The sequence below is a fragment of the Emydura macquarii genome, unplaced genomic scaffold, assembly GCF_026122565.2.
Source record: "Emydura macquarii macquarii isolate MOO-44397 ecotype Brisbane River unplaced genomic scaffold, CSIRO-AGI_Emac_v2 contig_2924, whole genome shotgun sequence".
In the NCBI taxonomy this organism is placed as follows: Eukaryota; Metazoa; Chordata; order Testudines; family Chelidae; genus Emydura; species Emydura macquarii.
In genome coordinates, this window is record NW_027133061.1 from 3472644 (window position 1) to 3491402 (window position 18759).

Below are 18759 nucleotides of genomic sequence, written 5' to 3' on the forward strand. Positions count from 1 at the left end.
AGCCCAGGGCGCTTAGGTGGGGCTATCCTGTCTTGGTGCAGAGTGGAAGCCCAGTAAACACAGATGCAACAGCAGGGGATGGCAGCTCGGGATCCTGGGGAATTTAGACAGAGGCTAGGCAGAACACCGGTGCCACCTGCGTCGCAGCCCTGCCAAGAAAGTCTACAGTGATTATTTATTAAGTCTGGGGATGTTCGAAGGAGTCAGGCACCAAATTTCCATTGGAATTTAGAGTCTCTTAGATGATGCTGAAAACGCCTGTTTAGATTTCTACAATCCAGCTCTCTTCTGGGAAAGTTTACGTCCTCCCCTTGGGCACGGAGGCCTCACATGACCACCTAGAAATCACGCACGGCCATTAAAAGCTACTGATCTTCTAAAAAAATAATAAATCTCCCACTTTTAGAACAGCTGCATTTTTATGCCTGTTCCAGATCCACTGCAGACTTACTGAATTTCACTCATTAAGGCTGGCTGAAACTTTTCCATCCATGCTCCATGTCCAATTGGCCATAGTGACTCCCATGATGCACGGCTTGCCCTTACCAAGAAACGAGACCATGGTGCATCATGGGAGATGTAGGCCCACCAGGGAGCCTGTAGAAGGGAGTGTCAGGTGTCCGAACTACAACTCCCATGAGGCACCCTATATTTTAGTTTCTGATTTTTTTGCTGAAAAGTTAAACAATCAAAAAAAAGTGTCCATGGAAAATTAGTTTTGTTTTGATTTTTCCTCACCAGCTCGACCAGTACGGGCTCCTTCCCCTCTGAAAGACTGACCTGGGAGCTCAGGCCCTGTTGCTTTCATTCACAAGGGCAGTCCCACCAACCGGCAGCTACTCACACGGATGAGGGCTGCAGAAGTGGCCCAACAGTGTTCACTTTTAAACGGTTCAAGCAGCCTATTGGCTCACTGCCCTGCGTCCCGTGCAGCCACCTGCACCAGTGCAAAACGAAAGAACCCACATTCACTTTGCACTGGTGCAGAAAGACCACACACAGCGCAGGGCAGTGGGAACTGGCCTCTGTGCATAGACCATTTCTGTGTCATTTCCAGCATGGGCTCAGCCATCCAAGCTCCATCTCTCCCATGTTGCATTTAAAAGGTCACATCAGGTCAGTAACCTGTTGCCCAATTCACCGACGAGTGACTGTACTGGTCTCAGGGGAGTTCCGCCAGGAGTTCTGCGGCCGTGAATCAGGCCCCAGCTGTCCCAGCAGAAATTGAATGGGAAAGGTCACGAAAGAAGTTATCACACTGTGTAACGGGGCAGCTACTTCCTCGTGGCTTCAGAAACCACGATACTGGCCTCTGGCTCCGCTGGGTCAGGAACTGCAATCCCTCCGTATGCACCAGTGCTAGTTTCAGACCAGTCATACTGTGCTCTCGGTGATGCTGTCAGCCTGATTCTTAGGGACCCCAAAGCCCTTTGGCTCTGGTCTGGCAGCACAGGCCTGATGATGGGGAAACACCCCCTCTTCACTGGCTAGAGTGGAGCTGGCATCTGGGCTCTGCCCCCTATGCTGGAGACCAGGAGCATGTCCAGAGTACCCTGCACTACGGCTATTCTCTGCTTCCCAGGGCCTGCTGGTGGCCACGGGCAGCAGAGCATGAAGTAGAGCAGCCTCTGGACCGCTCTAAATTACACCAGGGGCCAGGAAAACCTCGCAACACAGGGAGCGCAAAGGTGGCTTAAAGCTACCCCCTCCGTCAATGCCCAAGTGCAGGAATGGAGCAGGCCCCGTCAACTCAGGCCAACCCTCCTCGAAAAATCGATGGAGAGGAAAGAGGGGCAGAATACGGCCCGACGGCAATTCTGGATCTCCGAAAGGTGATGTGAAAGGAGAGAGCCAACTGAGCCGCAAGCCAAACCTCCCGAGACACAGACCTTCATTGAGCCGCATGTTGAGGGATGAGGACACTCGTATACAGTCGCTCACCCTTCCAGCACAACGATCCCCAGCAAAGGGAGCCAGGTGGGGGGCCGGGGTGGGAATCAATCAAACCCACGGGCCGGGTCGAACAGAGTTCGCGCTGGCCCAGCCCACGAGGGAAGCTGCCCGCCCAGAGGTCCCGTCCTACGTCGATAGGGCAAAGCGGCCCGGATTTAGGATTTATTAAAGGCCGCCAAGACGGCCCAGATCATCTCCGTGGCGCTGGCTTTGGCAGCCTCCACATCAGGGTCTAAGTCCAAGAGGTCCTTCGACCTGTTCATGGCCGTGTCGTACTTGTCGTCCGCCAGCGCAGTGAACACGTTCTCCAGCACGTCGGAGGAGTGAGCCAGCACCAGCAGGGCCAAGGTCCTCCTGTCCATGCGGTGCGGGTTGTTGACCCACCTGTCCAGGACGCTCTCCTGCAGCTTCTTGACCAGGCGCTGCTTCTCGGTGGTGTTGGTGACGGGGTGGGTGGTCATGTCGAAGAGCAGGAAGTTCTGCTTCTCCGTGGTCAGGATGCCCTTCTCCACCAGGTTCTTGGCCACGCGCTCCCGCACATTGCGCAGCTGGTACTGCAGCTTGAAGGGGTTCCAGGTCTCGCCTGCGGGAGAGGAAGAACAAGGTTTGCTTTTTAGGCGCCTGTCAAGGCCACGGCTGGGCAACCCTCCCGGGCTGCACCAGGACAGTCCCAAGCAGAGCTCTCAGCCCCCTCGCGACGCTATTCCAGTCCTGGCACCGTCCGCCCCTCTCTGCCCGGGTACCTCTATCCTGACCTGCAGTGTCACTGCTCTGCCCATCTCAGGCAGGGGGACACCTTCAATTTGATCCGTAAGCCAAGAGATGACCCGTGTCTGCTGATAGTTGAGGGGGCACAACCCTGGGACGGCTTGAGTCATGCCACTCCTCCCCCGGCACCCCTCCCGCCCTGGAAAGCAGCTGCCCCTCCTTGCAGCTCCAGCTGTTTCCTCCTGCCGCTGCCTCTCCCTGCCCAGTGCAGCTCGCTGGCTCAGCTGCCCCACAGGGAGGGGGGGCCAGGCTGCACCATGTGACTGAGCAATTGGGGGGGGGAAGGGATACATAACCCTGCATGCCCCTCCATGAGTCACCTCTGCATAAGCCCCTCTGCTATTCCAGTACCAGACTCCACACAGCTGAGCCGACCCTCCACAACACCAACCCGCAGGACCCCCCTGCTAATGCAGCTCCAGGCTCCCCACTCAACCCCACTGATGCCCGTCAATCCTGACCCACACCCGCTACTCCAGCCTCCAGAAGCTGCTGGGTTGCCCCAGAGCGCCCTCAGCCCCTATGAGAGAGCCGGGCATTGCAGCGCGAGGTTTACAGTGCACCGCAGGAACTGACATGAAGCAGCACACGAGCGTGAGCATCAGGTAGAAGCCACCAAGCTCCAAATCCCCACAGCAACCAGGCAGACTCCTCTCGGAAAGTCCCTGAACCTGGAATCTGAGGTCCCGGGACCCCACAGGCAAAGATACGTCTACACTGCAGCTGGCAGCAAGCCTTGTAGTCCGGGCTCTAAGCCCACCCGACCCCCTGGCTCTACGCTCAGGCGGCAGGAGCCAGTCTCCATGCCCAAGCCGCGTTGTGCCATTAATGTCCTCGCTGGAGTCCTGCTAGGGCAAGTTCCCCTGGGCCGGGAGGTCCAGTCCCAGCTGCAATGTAGACACACCTTTAAGGCCTAAGGCATGTCTACACTATAGCCACATAAGCTAGAGGGTAGATGCTTCTTACATCGACAGAAGGGTTTTTTTTCTGTCGATGTCGTTAATCTGTCTCCCCGAGAGGCTAGGAACTTTTTGCCGACCTAGCCGCGTCTACCCTGGGGGTCAGGGTGACCTAACTACGGCCCTCCGGGCACAAACCTTTCCACGGCCCTAAGCCACGTAGCTAGAGCGCTCTCGTTTTTGAGCGTAGACCAGGCCTCGGTGAGGCTGAGAGTTTAGGAAGCAGATCCACACGGGAAACAAAAAAAAAGCACCAACGTCACTTCTTCCAGCACAGAGCTGCCTGCAAATAAGATGAGCACGAGCTCACCCACGCAACCTGCCGGGCTGGATTCCAGTCCGGCCAGGGACATCAGCCGCAGGGGAGATAAGCCTGCATCCCCTCAGGAGTTGCACTGCCCTGACTGGCTTTAGCCCTTACTCGATCAAGCAGGAACAAGCCAGGCAGAGCCACAATGTGGCTCAGAGCAGGGCAGGCCACCAGGAAGCAGAGGATGCTCCGTTCTAGGCCCGGCTGTGGTACCTGTGAGCAGTTCTATCCAGGTCTGGACCGTCTCCGCAGGCTCCGTGGCTTTGATGTGCTTGAGGGTCTCGTCCAGCAGGACGTCGCCGGTAGGGGTGTCTGATTTTAAGAGCACCTAGGAGGGCACAGAAAAACCACACGGCTCGAGGCTGGATCGCAGGCTCTGTCCGAGGATGAGATGCAGGAGCTCACCAGCCCTAAATGGCTCGATCCTGCTTCGGCTGGGAGCTTTGAAACTGGTTTTAACAGGAGAAGCCCAAGAAGCGTCTTGGACAAAGATCAGTGAGATTCCAGGGCACATGTAACCCGCTGTGCAGCACGCGCTTTGTCCCCCACTCTGGGCCCAACCCCCAGATGATACGACACCGCTACAGCTCATGTGGTGCTACGAGGCACGTCTAGACCCACGGAAGGGACAAGGCATTGTCCAGGGGATAGAGCACTGGGCTGGGAGTCAGGACACCTGGGTTCTATTCCCGGCTCTGGAATGGCCTCGTATGGATTTAGTCAAACCAAGTGCAACTTGGAACATAGACAAGGGCTCAAAACCAGCGGACGTCCGAGTTACACTAGACTAATGGAGTTACAACCACGTGAGTGAAAGGAACATCAGGCCTGTGTGCTGAGAGGCAGGCTGGCCCACTGGTTAGCGAACCCAGCTCTCCCAAGCTAGTCCAAGTCCCTGCTCTGCCACAGACTCCTTGGGCAAGTCATTTAGCCTCTCTGTGCCTCAGTTTCCCTATCTCTGCATGGGGATAACAGCCCTGCCCTGCCTCTCAGGAGCAAGGGGAGGATAAATGCATTAATAATTGAGTATCATGGTGACAGAGGTCACAGGAATGCCCAAGAGAGAAACCTCTGTCTAGATGTAAGCTGCCATTATCCACGCAAACAGTCATTAGTCCAGAGGGACAGGAAGGAGACTGGTGCCTCCTCAGCCCCTCCAGACAACCACCAATGTGGCTCAGCCTCCACACCTGACCCTGACTGCCCACCCTCGCGGCCTCTGTTGCGTTCTTTCTCCCAGGGCTCAGCCCAGACACAGGGCCCAATCCCCACCACGCTCCTGTATCGGTTTCCATGGCGCGACTCCAGATTTACCCCACCACTGCTGATTAGAATCAGCGCCCACGGACCTGATTCTCCACGGTCCTGAGCTGTCGTTTACAGGGCTGTAAAATACTCCCAAGTCGGGATGGCGGCGTTCTGCAACCACATGCCGCTGGGCTCCATGACTGCAGGGCAGTGGGGAATCAGGCCCCAGGGGTCTGAAAAGGTAGCAGGAGGGGTGGGATCTCCCCTGCACTAAAGGTGTCCTCCTTGCCGGCCCAACAGGCCCAGCGACTGACCCACGGGGCAGCGTACCTTCCTGTCCAGCAGCTTCTTCTTCCTCATGGTGAGCGGCTCCAGCTGGATGCGTCCTCGCAGGGCCAGCTCAATGAGAATGCCGCCGCGCAGACCCGAGGAGATGCAGTCATTCCAGAACGACGTATAGCCCTGGGAGGGGAGGAACACGACCGGCATTAGAGACAGACAGACAGACCGATCTTGGGCAAGCCTGTTTCCCCACACATTCTTTGTCTCGATTGTAAGTGCCCGATTGACTGTGCATCCCTTGTAGGCGTCTATACACAACAAGGCCTTAATCTCAGTTGGGGTCACTAGACGTTACTGTGATACAGGTGACAATAACGGTAAATAACCTCCCTGCGTCTTATTTTTGCTTGTGGGTCTGCTGCCCCACAGCTCAACTGGGGAAAAGCGTTTTCTTCCATTTGAAATCCCACATCCCTGTCACCTTATGCTCCGGTCCCATCGGCTCTCACTGGCTACAGTAGCGTCAGGCAGGGTCTGTACTTCAATGGGGGGGGAACTCCAAGAAACCTCTATAGAAAGCTGTGCTGGCAATTTATTAAGTGGCTCCGTTCCCCCTCTCCGTGCCACCCAAGCAGTGGTCCGGTGCGGGCTGGCTCCTGCCACCCAGGCCTGCCTGGCCTCATCCAACTTCCCGCAGCCTGGGCCCCCTCCCAGGGATGAGGTGTGACACTGCACCTGGGCGGGGGCGGGAGGGGGGCGGGGGCTGGAAGACAGGGACTCGGGGGGCCAGGTTCTATGGCAGCGCAGAAGACAAGGGGTGAGAGCTCTCCCATCGACTCAGTTACACCACCCACCACAAGAGGCAGTAGCTGCACCGGCAGGAGACGCTCCCTCTCTGACATAGCATTGCCCACACCGGTGCTTAGGTCAATGCAATTTACGTTGCTCAGGGGGTGGCTTACTCACACCCATGAGCCACATAATTTATAAGCTGTCGTGTATGTAGCCTAGCAAAGGCCGGATCTGCTCTGTGAAAGAGACTTGACCAGCACAGAGTTTAAGGCGTGGGCCAGTAACTGGTAGTTCGCCAGATGGAGCCAGTCCTTCCTGTGCAAACACTGAGCAGCGTATCACGCCCCTGGCCAGCTGGCTTGGGTTACGGCAGAACCTACTTCCTGCTTTGCACAGCACACACACACTGCAAGGCAGGGTCATGGCCAGATATTTGTTGTTTGCAGAGCGGACGGGAGGTTGGCCCAAGTCCAGGCCTCCGAAATCTAACCTAGGACTTGAGTAAGAGTTTTGAAAACTAAAGTGGCTGCAGCCGGCCTGCCAAACCGGTTCAGAGCAGAGCCTTGGAGCTAGAGCCAGGGTGCTGGCAGACTATGACTCAGGAACCCTGGGTTCTAGTCCCAGCTCTGCCTCCGAGCTGTTAGATGGCTTTGGGCACGTCACTTTGCCTCCGTTTTCCTTCCCACCTCATCTGTACATACATATATCTTCCGGGATGGGCTCACACTATGCGAACAGGGCCTGGATCTCAGGGGAGTTACTGTCACGTAAATAAAGCAGTTTTACACCTCAGCAATTCTGGGGCTCTTTGACATTTGAGAGCGGGGTCTGAGTCAACACTCCCCATGCAGAAAAGACTTGATAGAAAGAAGTTAAGGTCTGTCTAGGCTCTGGAAGCCACCCTATAGAGAATTTATGCCCCACAATGGCACTCTGTGGGGCAAAAATCAAATAAACCCACCACAGAGCACATGTCTCAGTGCAGTTCTACGGGTTGGAAAGGAGTTAGGCTCTTTACAGAACCCTTAGGAAACTCTGCAGGGCCTTTTCCCATCAAGGACATTACATTGAGCATTGGGGCTTGGAGAGAAAACAAGAGAGAATATCTGACTGTACTGGTGTCATTGCTTGGCTCTCTAGTGTGTGGCGGTGAAGGGGTGGTTGTTAATAACAGATTACATTAATTACATTCTTGTCCCTTGCCTGTTTGCCTGCCCACCACAGGGCCAATTCTTCCCCAGCAGTTTTAAACCCACTTGGGAGCGTGCCCAAAAGACCCCATGCGCCCCTTTTACGATGAGCTAGAAGCGGGTCAGCGGCTGGAACGAGAACAATCCTAAAAGCAGTAACTGTTTTCCATCAAACCAGCTTTCCCGGAGCTTTACGAGATTTCTGCACAGGCTGAATAACGAGGCTGCTTAGGGAAACGTTAAAGCCCTGAGAACTTCAGACACGCACTCCGAACAATTAACTGTAATCAGACATTGCTTGTAAGCCCTGTCGGTAAGAGCGCTCCTGGCTGTCCGCAGCTTTATCTTTAAGCCCACGATGTATTTCTTGGGATAGACTTCTATTAAGGGTTAGATAACAGCACGATCCCCAGCGTCCTGTCCGGATTGCACTTTGGCTAATTACATTCTGCCTACTTAAACCCACCAAGGCAGTTTCTAGCTAGCTATGGTATTACTTGCTTGCTTGGAACGGGAACATCTGATGCTGCTGCGTCGTGTGGCTTCCTGCCATTAAACAGCTGCCATCTTGGCCCCTAGAAATGGCTGCATTTCAGTTGCGGCTGGGAAGAGTTCAAGAGGCCAGACCCTTGACTGAAGTAAACTGGTGCAGGTCTATTGAAGTCAGTGCAGCCACACTGATTTACACCAGCGGAGGAGCTGGGTGTGCACCAGTTTATAGACTCACTTTAGGATGTAAGGTATTATGTAAATCAGCTTCCCAAGGCACTCCCTTACCAACCCTCCATACATTACAGCTAGGAGACAGTCAGTCATTCAGATCAAGTGAAATTCATCCCACCCAGCACAAGGCTCCAGGCACCCGCTAGAGTCCTACATAGTGCTTAAGCGACGCAAAGGCCTCTACGCCAGACCACATCAAAGCCATCACGCTTAGCTCCAGGGGTGTTGAATGAGAATATCCATCTCCACCCCCATCTCACAACAAAGGGCCAAGCACCTGCTACTCATCCAGCATCATAATTAGAGTAGGACCTAGAGGCACCAGCCGGATCCTGGCCCTCTCGTGGAAGGTGAAGTACAGACACCTAGCAAGATTTTGAGGATTATAAATGGAATAATAATTTTTTTTTTAAATGCAATATTCTGCAGCATGCAAAGGCTCCTTCATGACCCCAAACATATATTTGTATAGCAAACCTTAACACACGCACTGGGCATGTTTGACAGGAAGAACAATAAAACGATAAAATAAAACAGTTAATCTTTATTTGCTTTTTTCATTTCCTTGTGGCGAGGGCTCAAGAAATGCAAGAATCAAGAGTTCCTAGGACCTGCTGGGTGTCTTCTACAAAAGAAACTCTCCTTTTAAACCACACAATTCTTTCCTCTCGAGAAAAGGGTTTCAAGTTCACCCTTTAAAGCAAATAAATGCCTAGAAGTTTTGGCAGGATATTGACAAGCCTTGGCATTCTGTCCAGATCTGGTTTCAGATTATAAATGCCAGACTGATTACCTACACCCCAGACAGACTGGATCTGTGACAAGGAGATACAGTGAAGCTGGAAGAAAATGAAATGGAGTCATGGAGCTTTTCCAGACAGAAAATGGGCAACATTTTATTTCTCTCACCCCTCCACCTTTTTTTGGACAACAGTTTCCCCTAAGATTTTGGCTCCATCTTTATTGTCTCTCAATGATACCGTAGGATCCTGAGCAGGTTACAGGCAGAGAGAGGGCTGTTCTTACTGCTGGCACATCATACTCACCCAGAATTTGAGATCAAGCTAGGTTCTTTCAACTTTGGTCAAAGTGGACCCTCTATATTCTAGCCTGGCAGAAGATGCGCTAGAGACCTGGTTCGGAAGTATACAGTGTGCCAAATATACCTCAAAACCAGGGCTGGCCAGAAAACAAGAATTCCATTTCAGGAAATATTTTGAGGTTATTTGTTTCCATTCCGATGAGGAATAAAACCAAAACCTTGCAAAAAGACCCCAAACAAACTGGGGGGAGGGAGAACACAGAGCGAGACAGAATAGCCAACATCCTAATGGTGACAGCACTCACTTGGGATATGAGAGACCCACGTTCACGTCCCTGGTCCAAATCTAGCAGAGAAGGAAACTGAACCTGGATCTCCCACATCCCTGGTGTGTCCCCTAACCTCCAGGCTACTCACCGCTCTAGAGTCTCTCTCCTTCACCCCCTCCCTCCCTCTGGTCAAAGAAACCTTCCCGACAAAAGTTTCACCCAAACCAATACGTTTCCACAAAAAGTTTCGGTTTCCACAAAAATCGGCATTTTGTGACAAACAAACATTTTGTTGAAAAGTTCCTGCCCAGCTCAACTAGGAGCGTTTTGACAAAAAACAGGCAATTTTTATTTTCCAGGTTGTACAAATAGAGAATCTGAGGCGCACAGCAGAGAAGTGACTTGCCCAGTGCCTCATAATGAGTTAGTGGCAGAGCGGGGCATAGAAAGCAGGTGTCCCGATTCTAGTTTGGTGCCCTGGCTGCTGGAGCGCACTATTTCTGCTTTTTCTTTGAGAACGAGAATGAGGGCGAGGCGTGACACACAAAACATGGAACGTCAGGTTTTTGGTCTGATCCACCACATTCCCCTTTTTGTCAGGTCACTACAAAACTGCTCCCAACAGCTGATCAGCAAGCATCCGTGCTATAATGTAGCTCACCTCACTGGCAACTGCCTGGGTTCCAGGAGTATTTGTAGGGTGGAGTGGGCGTGAGAAGGTAGCTTGAGAACCTACGGTAACAGCCACTTTAAAAAACGGGAAGGAGGAAGAATTTCACAGTGACAGGGGGCCATTTCTAAAGTCCTTTTCCCCACCCCACAGCATTGTTAGCTCACCAGACTTTGCCCCTTTCTTCCGTCATTCTATAAAACATTAACTCAATAGACAATACCACATCCCTACAGAACAGTAGGGTTGCAAGAACTAGTTTGAATGAGCCATTAATTAGGAAAGACAGCTACATTTTTCAGCCCTGACATCAGAGGAGATGATAACAGGGTTTCTTAGGGCTGCTCTACACTAGAAAATTAGATCATCGTTCAGGGCTGTGAAAAACCCACACCCTGGAGCGAAGTTAAGTCCCCATGTAGACACCGCTAGGCCAATGGAAGAATTCTTCTGCCACTTAGCTACCACCTCTCGGGGAGATGGATTAACTACAGCAATGAGAGAACCCCTCCTATCGCTATGGCATCTACATTGAAGTACCGCAGCTGTGGCGTTTTAAGAGCAGGCATAACCTCAGCCCCGGTCTACACTTCTGTCCACACAGCTACGTCAGTCGGGGGTGTGAAAAATCCTGTGCACTGTAGCGATGATGACCCTAATCCCTGTGTAGACACAGCTAGGTTGATGGAAGAATGCCTTGGAAAAACTCCTTCCATCAGTGCAGGGTGCAGCTACCCTACAGGGTTTATGCCAGCATAGCTATGGCAACGTGGCTATGCTGGTATAGCAGTCTCCGTCAGGTGGACAAACTCTCAGCAGGAACGTGTTGCTGCAATCTCTGCAAACAGAAGAACACACCTCTCCCTGAGCAGTACACCAGCCTTTGATGTCATGCTGAGCAGCCCCAGAGACAAGAAGCCAGCTCCCTCTTCGGAGGGAAATAATCATTTTGCCTTGGCACACAGATTGCTGAGGGAAAATCCTTCACAGTTGGCCCTGTGTGGCCAATGTCAAACCATCACCGACATGGTCTCACAAGCCAAGAGACAAAGGCAGTGTGCACCCAGTGTGAACTGGGATTCAGGACTCCAGGATTCTATCCACAGCTCTGCAATCTTGAGTAAGTTGTTTACTGCTCCGTGCCTCAGTTTCCCCCATTTATTTCCCAGGGGTAATATTAACCCCCACCCATCCCCACAGGGGCAGCTATGAGGCTTAATTACATGGCTGCACTTGAAGGCCCATGGGAAGGGCAAGGACTGAGAAAGATAAGAAGAATACTCTGCAGTGGTCGATATTTTGCTTCCAGTTGTAATTCAAGAAGTTGACTGATCTCTATAGAGCCCTAGCACTAAATCCTTTGACTTAGGAGCTGATCAGAGACCTCCCCTACCTCAGATAACAACCAATCACACCTGAGATTGGTTCTTCTTCTTCTTATTTGCATTTTCGTAGCACTTAGGAGCCCATAACAGTCCAGGACCCCACGGTGCCAGGCACTGTACACATCCAGAACAAAAAGACAGTCCCTGTCCCAAAGAGCTTGCAAATTAAGTATAAGACAAGCCTGGGACTTGCCATTTCCGGAGCGCAGCGTGTGTGTCATAACCCCTCCACTGTGAACAGAGATTCTCCTCAAGAGGCAGGGACCTGCACTTTGATTTCAGCAAGATCTGAGTTCTACCTTTGCCGTCACCACGCAGTTCTGAGCAGGTCAACGCCTGCAGCTCACACGATCTACCTAAGCATTGCCATGAATCCGCGGGCCTCCTAACACCTCCATGACGTTGGCCTCTGAACTTCTGTCCTAGCCACTGTCACGGCAGAGACCTTTGTCTGCTCTTTGTATGTGTCCGGGTCCTACAGATGGCCTATAAGTCCAAAGGACACGTGGTTTAAAGCAGAGTTTCAACCACCGGTGGGGGGAGCATCAAACTTTCCAGGAGGACACAGCGACCTGACACATGGGATCACAACGCCACTCAGATTTGGCCCGGCCACCCCTCCAGCATGCCAGCTGGCCAGGATAAATTCAAATGATTGGCATTGCAACTGGTGCACGGGATCACAACGCCCATGAACATGTATCAACGCTGAAATGGAGAGATTCTGCCCTGAAAACGTTGTGGCTATTAGCCTACGCACAGTTAAACCGCAGGATCTAAACACTGATTTATTTAAAGCAGAATACCCTTTATTGCAATCAATGTATTAATGGCCCAAGTTCCATCTAGATTACATTGGAAAGTCCCATTTTTAAGGGGGAGAGGAAAGAGTGGTCCAAGTAAAAAAAAAAAAAAAAAGGGGTTGTGGGGTCGTGATTCAAAAAGCTTGAGAACCCCGGATTTAAAGCAACCTCCCTCGGTATAAAGCTAAAGGGTTTGGCACAAAAATTGTTAAATGGAAAGAAAGATCCCAGCACTGCTCTAATTATATTTGCGCCCGAGTGGCTCTCAAATATTTGCTCTGCAAAGTTATCCCCGGCATCCGGCTTATCACCCTGCTTGCCTACAGCCTCCTATTTAAATTGGAAACCCCTAAATTTTATTGGTGCTATTGAACCAAAGGCACTGCCATCCTTTGATGGAGCAACACCTTCTCCCAGCAGGGTCTGCTCACGGATACAGCACAAGAGGGACATCCATGCCAGTGAGCCACATGTAACTGGGATATTGCAAAACTGCTTCCTGGGGCTTGATTTCCAGAGGTGCTGGCTGCCACTGAAGTTACCGAGAGCTGCGGGTGCTCAGCACCTCTGAAATCAGCCCCTCCTCATTTTACAGGGGCTCAGTTTGGAGGACCAGGGAGGCAGTGTTCCCTGGTGGACAGGGCACTGGAGTAAGACTCAGGAGACATGGGTTTTGTTCCTGGCTCTGCCACTGGCAAGTCACCTCCCTGATCTGTGCCTCGGTTTCCCCATCCATAAAGTGTGGGGGGGAATGATCCTGACCTTCTTTGTAAAGCGCTTTGAGATCCAGAGATGAAAGAAATATGGAAGAGCTCGGAGTTATTATTATTTCAATATATTACACCCAATTAGCTGCAAGAACCGCTGAAAACATACTCTCTTCAGGCTGGGAGGAAGAATGGCCTAGTGGTTAGGGCGTTAGCCTGGAACTCAGGAGACCTGGTTTCAATTCCCTGCACTGCCACAGACTCCCTGTGTGACTCTGAGGCACGGATTGGCTAAATCCTTGACCAGTTTCCCCAACTGTACAATGGGAATAATAGCCCTGCTCCGCCTCACTGGGGTAGGTGATGATAAAGATTGGGAGGCGCTCAGATTCTATGAGGATGGGGGCCAGATAAGCATGAGACATCAAGAAGCATCGATCCAAGGGAGAAGACAACTCACTGTAGCAGGGTTTGGAATTGTTCACTTCTAGGGCAGCAGTTCACTCTGGAGAGTGGCAAAGCTAGATACCAGCAGCTAAGCATGAATCAAGCCGGCTGCGTCTCAGTCCAGTCCCTGGTGGCCCGATTGTCTGTGGTTTTATGTGACACGGACAATGGGCCATCTTCATCGAGGGGCCATGAATCTAGCTGATTTGAAGCTGGAGCTTGATATGTTTATGAACGGGAACACATGATGTGGTTGCCTACGACAGAAGGGATGACAAGGAACTAGGAGATCTCTTCCAGGCTTGTGTCCCAGGTGTATATCCAAATCCAGCAAAGATGTATACATCTCTTTACAGCGTGGTCATCTCTTGTGGTTTTATAATGAGTCTCATGTCTCTGGTGCTTTTTTTAAAAGAAAAAAAAACAACCCAGCTTCCTTTCATGTAATAGAGGAAAAAATATTTCTAGCCCTCGGAGCTGCAGAGAGAAGCCTGCAAACGTGCCTTCTAAAAGCGGCATCAGAAGCTTTTAAAGACAATCTCGATTTTTGGGGGGCCTGACTCATGATTCTGAGCACATAAGATTGGCAACACAGCGACGTACTCAACCTTACACACACAAGTAAGCCCATTGATTTCAAATGCAAATTTAGGCAAAAGTATCGGCATCTGCTGGATCCAGGCCTTCGATTCTAAGCCCCACAGGGCAGGGACTGTATCTAACTAGGTGTTTGTACAGCACCAAGCACAACAGGGGCCTGATTTTGATTGGCAGAGTTGGAAATGAAACCCAAGTGCCTGACCCCCTGACCTGCCCTAACCCCTATGCAAATTGTGTAAACCGAGAGCTATCACAATTCAACCACCGCCACAGAGTCAACAGTCTCAAGACACCTGGTTATCACATTAGCAGCCACAAACACAAGACAGCTCTTCTCAGAAACAGTGCAACCACAGGCTCCTTTCAGAGACAGGGCACCACTCCATTCCATAGCAAGAAGCCGCTCCGGGCTGTGCTGAACAAAAAGGGTAGGGTCTAATTATTTTAAATGACACCAGTCTGCAGGACACTTTCAGACAGAAGAGATCTGTTGCGTCAGTGAGATGAGCTAACAGGAACTACTAAAGTACTGAATGCCTCGAGCGATAATCGCTACAAATCTAGGATAAAGGAGTGCAAGAGAGTCACCCTGACCAGTAGATCTCACAGCAGAGAGGAAGCTAGCTTTCCTCATCACGATTTCATTATATTTAAGGCCCTACTTGAATCGTGGGATTATTGTCAAATAACTGCAGTTGAGTTGCAGACAAGACATGGAAAATGGTGGAAAAGTAAGAATTGACCTTTATTAATTGCGATAATTTGGAAAAGCCAGAGAAGACCTATTTGTTTAAGAAAGATTTGCTGGAACAATATAAACACACAAATATTATGCTATGCCTGCTAAGTATTTTTTTGATAACCAGACATTTTGCTGCAACTATATTACAGTCGTTAATGCGCCGGGCTGATGGCAGAAGCCCCAGCCCTTTCGAGGTTGACAGCCCAAGTCCCAGCTACTATCAGCTCAGCTAAATGGGGTTCTACTGTACTAATGGGGGAAAAAATGTGTATGTTGCAAACCTCAAAATACATGCAAAATTGGAAGGAAACTTTCATGAAGACAGAGCTATCCAATTCCATAGAAACAAGCAGCACCTCCCCCCTGCAATATCAAAGTTGTTGGATTTTTTTTCTTCACTTATGTGCTAAAAGAAAAAAAAAAAAAACTCTGCGAACCATTGCTGTGTGCTATTAAACAGATGCTGAGTTCCATCCCCTTTCAATCGGATAATAGAAACATTTATTTCCTGCAGATATATGGACATTTTAATCCTGCTGTAAAGCCAGAACTTGCAACCCTTTCTCCCATCAGAGTCAGGCTTTGTTAGTGTAAGGGGCCTTGTCTGTAAAATGAAAATAATTCCCCCCAACCCAAGAAAACCCTGTACCGTGCAGATTTGCACATTTTCACCTGCCATAGAGATTCGATTTTGCGCCTGTCACAACGGAGGAGCGTGTCTGTTCTTTATAAGTACGAGGGAGCGTTCAACAGCTGTTGGGACCCTGCTTGGCATGGATAAGAGGCGCGTTCCTGACGTTATACTGCAGTTGGAAAGAACTCTTGTGCACTGGATCAAGGAATTCACTCTTCAGAGACCATTAAACAATCTTAGCTGAAGCCGAGAATTCATGGGTCTAATTTACTATTGGCCCAGGGCCCGTCTGTAACAACGTGATTGGCACTGAGGGTTTGTAGAGCTGCTATTAACAACCCTGATGCAGGCAGCCGCTGCACCTGGCATAGAGCCACAGATGCCTCTGCAGCAGCCCAGTGAACAGGGTGGGTTGTTCTGGCCCTACCCTTCACTGGAGGCTACTCTGGCCCCTGAATCGGAGAGGTGTAAATTGCCTTTCCTCTGCCCATGTGCAGGGATGAATCTGCCCCTGTATTGGGAGCACGGCCCATCCCCAGCTCTCTCCAAAAGGCTTACAGCTTTCTTGCATACGGACCCTGTCACAAGTGTCTTGAGCAAAAAAGGCCAAGAGGCATTTTGATTCCTTATGCTACACCGTGTTTACTTCTTAAACCCAGCACTGATCCAACAAGCAGGCCCAGCAGGGTCAGGCAGGAAGTAGACGAAGAACTAACCATGATGCCAAAATGCCACTAGAACCTCCCACCACCAGGCAGTACAGCAGGGGCAGACCTGCCTCGTGGAGGATAATCTAGCCAGCGTCTGGGGCAGGTGAGAAAGAGCTGGGGGATCCACCTGAACCCACTGGCACAGCCATGCCTTGCAGACCTGGGCTTGATGCCACACAGAGGGTGCTTAGGCACTGCTTCTGCAAGGGGCCTCTGGATCGGCAGAGAAGGGGCCAGGAATTGCCCCCACAGCACATCCCCACAAGCAAAGGCAGAGGCAGTGCTTCTATCAACGGCAGTGGCAGCCAGAGACCCATTACCTCCTTATCCTTCAGTCCCAGGAGCAGCACCTCCTCCATGAGGGTGAGGCGGATATCTTTGGAGTCACCTGAGTCCTCCTCCTCCTCCAGGTTTCTGTCTTTCAAGGAGTCATCCTCACCCTCCAGCCTCTTATCAGCGTTCTTGCCCACATCAGCTCGCCGCCCTCTGTGCGTTAGCGTCGTTGTCATCTTCTCCCACAGCTAGGAGCAAGGGTAATCAAACTAAGCGTTCCAGTGCACCAGTTCCATGGGGAATGGTTTAAAGCACTAAATTACAGGGAAACAAAAAGACTGGAATCCTGGCCAGGCCAGGACAGCCCTCCCCCTTTACAAGGCAGATAGCCTTCGTCCAATACTTCTGAGCAGCAGGCACAATGCAGGAGTGGCTGCATTCCACTGGTGCTGCGTGTTTAAAGGGCCAGATCATCCCGGGTTATGCAGGAATAAAAATCTCCAAGCAGGGGACAGAAATTTGGCAAACTGAGTTACCACCAAGTTATTCCATCAAGCAGACAAGGTCAGTCCCACCTAGAATGGGAAGGGTCTGGGGGCCTCTCCCCTCCATACCCACTGATGAGCTAGTATCTGCACCTAACTTGCAACCCCAGGCAGAAGCCCAGGGCAACCCATATGGAGACTTAGGTCTTCATGTAGATTTCCAACCTTCCTGGCCTCATGGATCCAAGCTGTTGTGGCTTGGCTGCTTGTGGCTGTCACTGGAGCCCCCCACCCCTTTAGGGAGGGGATAAATGTAATGCAGTGGTTCCCAACCCATGGCCTTTCAGAGTGGCCCATGGTTCCCCTCCCGCTGGTTGCAGAAGGGAGCCACTACCTAAATATCCAAGTGGAACACGTGACTGGTGCGGGTTCCTTGCAGCAATCAAGGGGACGGGAAATCTCCCATCCCCCTGGCTGTAGCAGGGAACATAGCAAAGTGCTCAGCCTGAGTCTCTGGGCTCTGGAGTCCGTGCTGGAGCCAGAGGGAGGGGAACACTGATCTCCTGTCCCCTGGATGCAGGAGGGAGCCGCTGCCCAGGGACCCAGGTGGAGCAAATGGTTTCCCTGCTGCAGCCAGGGGGAAGGGAGATCCTCCTCCCTGAACTCCTTCCCTCTGGCTGCAGTGAGGCAGGAGGGGGACTGCTGGCGGAGACTGGTGGCCCTTCAGGGTTGTAAAAATTATATTCGTGGCCCTCGAGCCAAAAAGGTTGGGAACCACAGGAAAGGGGAAAATGGAGGTACACCAGAGGGGCAGCCCACCCTGGCCTAATCCTGCCAGCCCCCCAAAACCTTAGCTCTCATCTTTGTAAGGGGCTTTTGCGTCCCACGGCTGTTGGGATGGCATAGCCCTATTCGTTAGGGGAGGAAGGAGCTATAGAAAACCAACTGGGCCCAGGCACTAAACTTAAAGAAAAAGAGGCAAAGGAAGAAATGTTTCCAGGAGCTTTTCTCCATGCTGGATGTGGTGAGGGAAGAGACACAGGCACCCCTCGCTTCCCACCACCTCTCTGCCGAGAAAACAAACTCCAGCAGGGAAAAAAAACCAAAAATAATTTAAGACAGAGAACATCCTCCCTGCAGAAACTTACAAACGAAAGGGGAGACCCCTGTGAAATTTACAAGTGAATGCCCATTTATTTGCTCTTGGTGCCTAAGAATTTAACCCTTGGGGGAGATTTTCCCAGCCTTACCTGTGACTCTGATCCCCTCTTCTGGGAGGCCTCGTCACTTCCCCCGCCCTTCTACTGTGCCTGGCATTAAACTTCTGAGCCGGACTGAATAAAAACTTTACTTCCTGGTTGAGCTGGAGCAAGGAGGAGGAAACACATCAGCTTCCTGGTATCCCTGGGTAACCTACCCTGGTGTTTGTTAATGCACAAATCAGAGGCTGGAGTGGCAGAGGTTCCTCCAATACGGATTGCAGAAGGGTGGGTCCCTGCTGGTTCAGACAAACTTGTAAAGAATGAGGCTGGGACTGCTTCTTTTTTTGACAGCTGAGGAAACCAATAAAGAGATGGGGTGGCTGGTTCAGCCCCCAACGCAACCGACCAATGTGGCAGGAGCAGAAATCACCACTGTGAAGTCAGGAGTCATAGAGGTGTATTGTTGTGACGCTTGGGAGCACAGCGTTGTATTCTGTGTACTGCACCTGTGCTGCGTGGCCTTGTGTTGTGTGCTGTGCCGTGGTGCAACAGCGCACTGTATTCT

The 18759-nt window shown here is 51.5% G+C and overlaps 1 protein-coding gene across 1 annotated transcript; it reads right to left on the minus strand.

The window, feature by feature from the left end:
* Nucleotides 1-2086: 2086 nt before the first annotated feature.
* On the minus strand, nt 2087-18378 carry GOLPH3L (golgi phosphoprotein 3 like). Its single transcript, XM_067569458.1, has 5 exons — nt 18243-18378; nt 16555-16755; nt 5569-5700; nt 4204-4318; nt 2087-2536 (listed from the first exon to the last, which is right to left on the minus strand). Exons 2-5 carry the CDS (start codon nt 16741-16743, stop codon nt 2109-2111), a joined length of 864 nt encoding a protein of 287 aa, XP_067425559.1. The 5' UTR covers nt 16744-16755; nt 18243-18378; the 3' UTR covers nt 2087-2108.
* Between the last annotated feature and the right edge of the window lie 381 nt (nt 18379-18759).

Coding starts and splice junctions, on each gene's coding strand:
- GOLPH3L (XM_067569458.1), bottom strand. CDS start 16,743: ATGACAACGACGCTAACGCACAGAGGGCGGCGAGCTGATGTGGGCAAG. Junction 5,701..16,554: donor TGGGACTGAAGGATAAGGAG/GTAATGGGTCTC, acceptor CTCCCCTCCCAG/GGCTATACGTCGTTCTGGAA. Junction 4,319..5,568: donor AGAAGCTGCTGGACAGGAAG/GTACGCTGCCCC, acceptor GTGCCCTCCTAG/GTGCTCTTAAAATCAGACAC.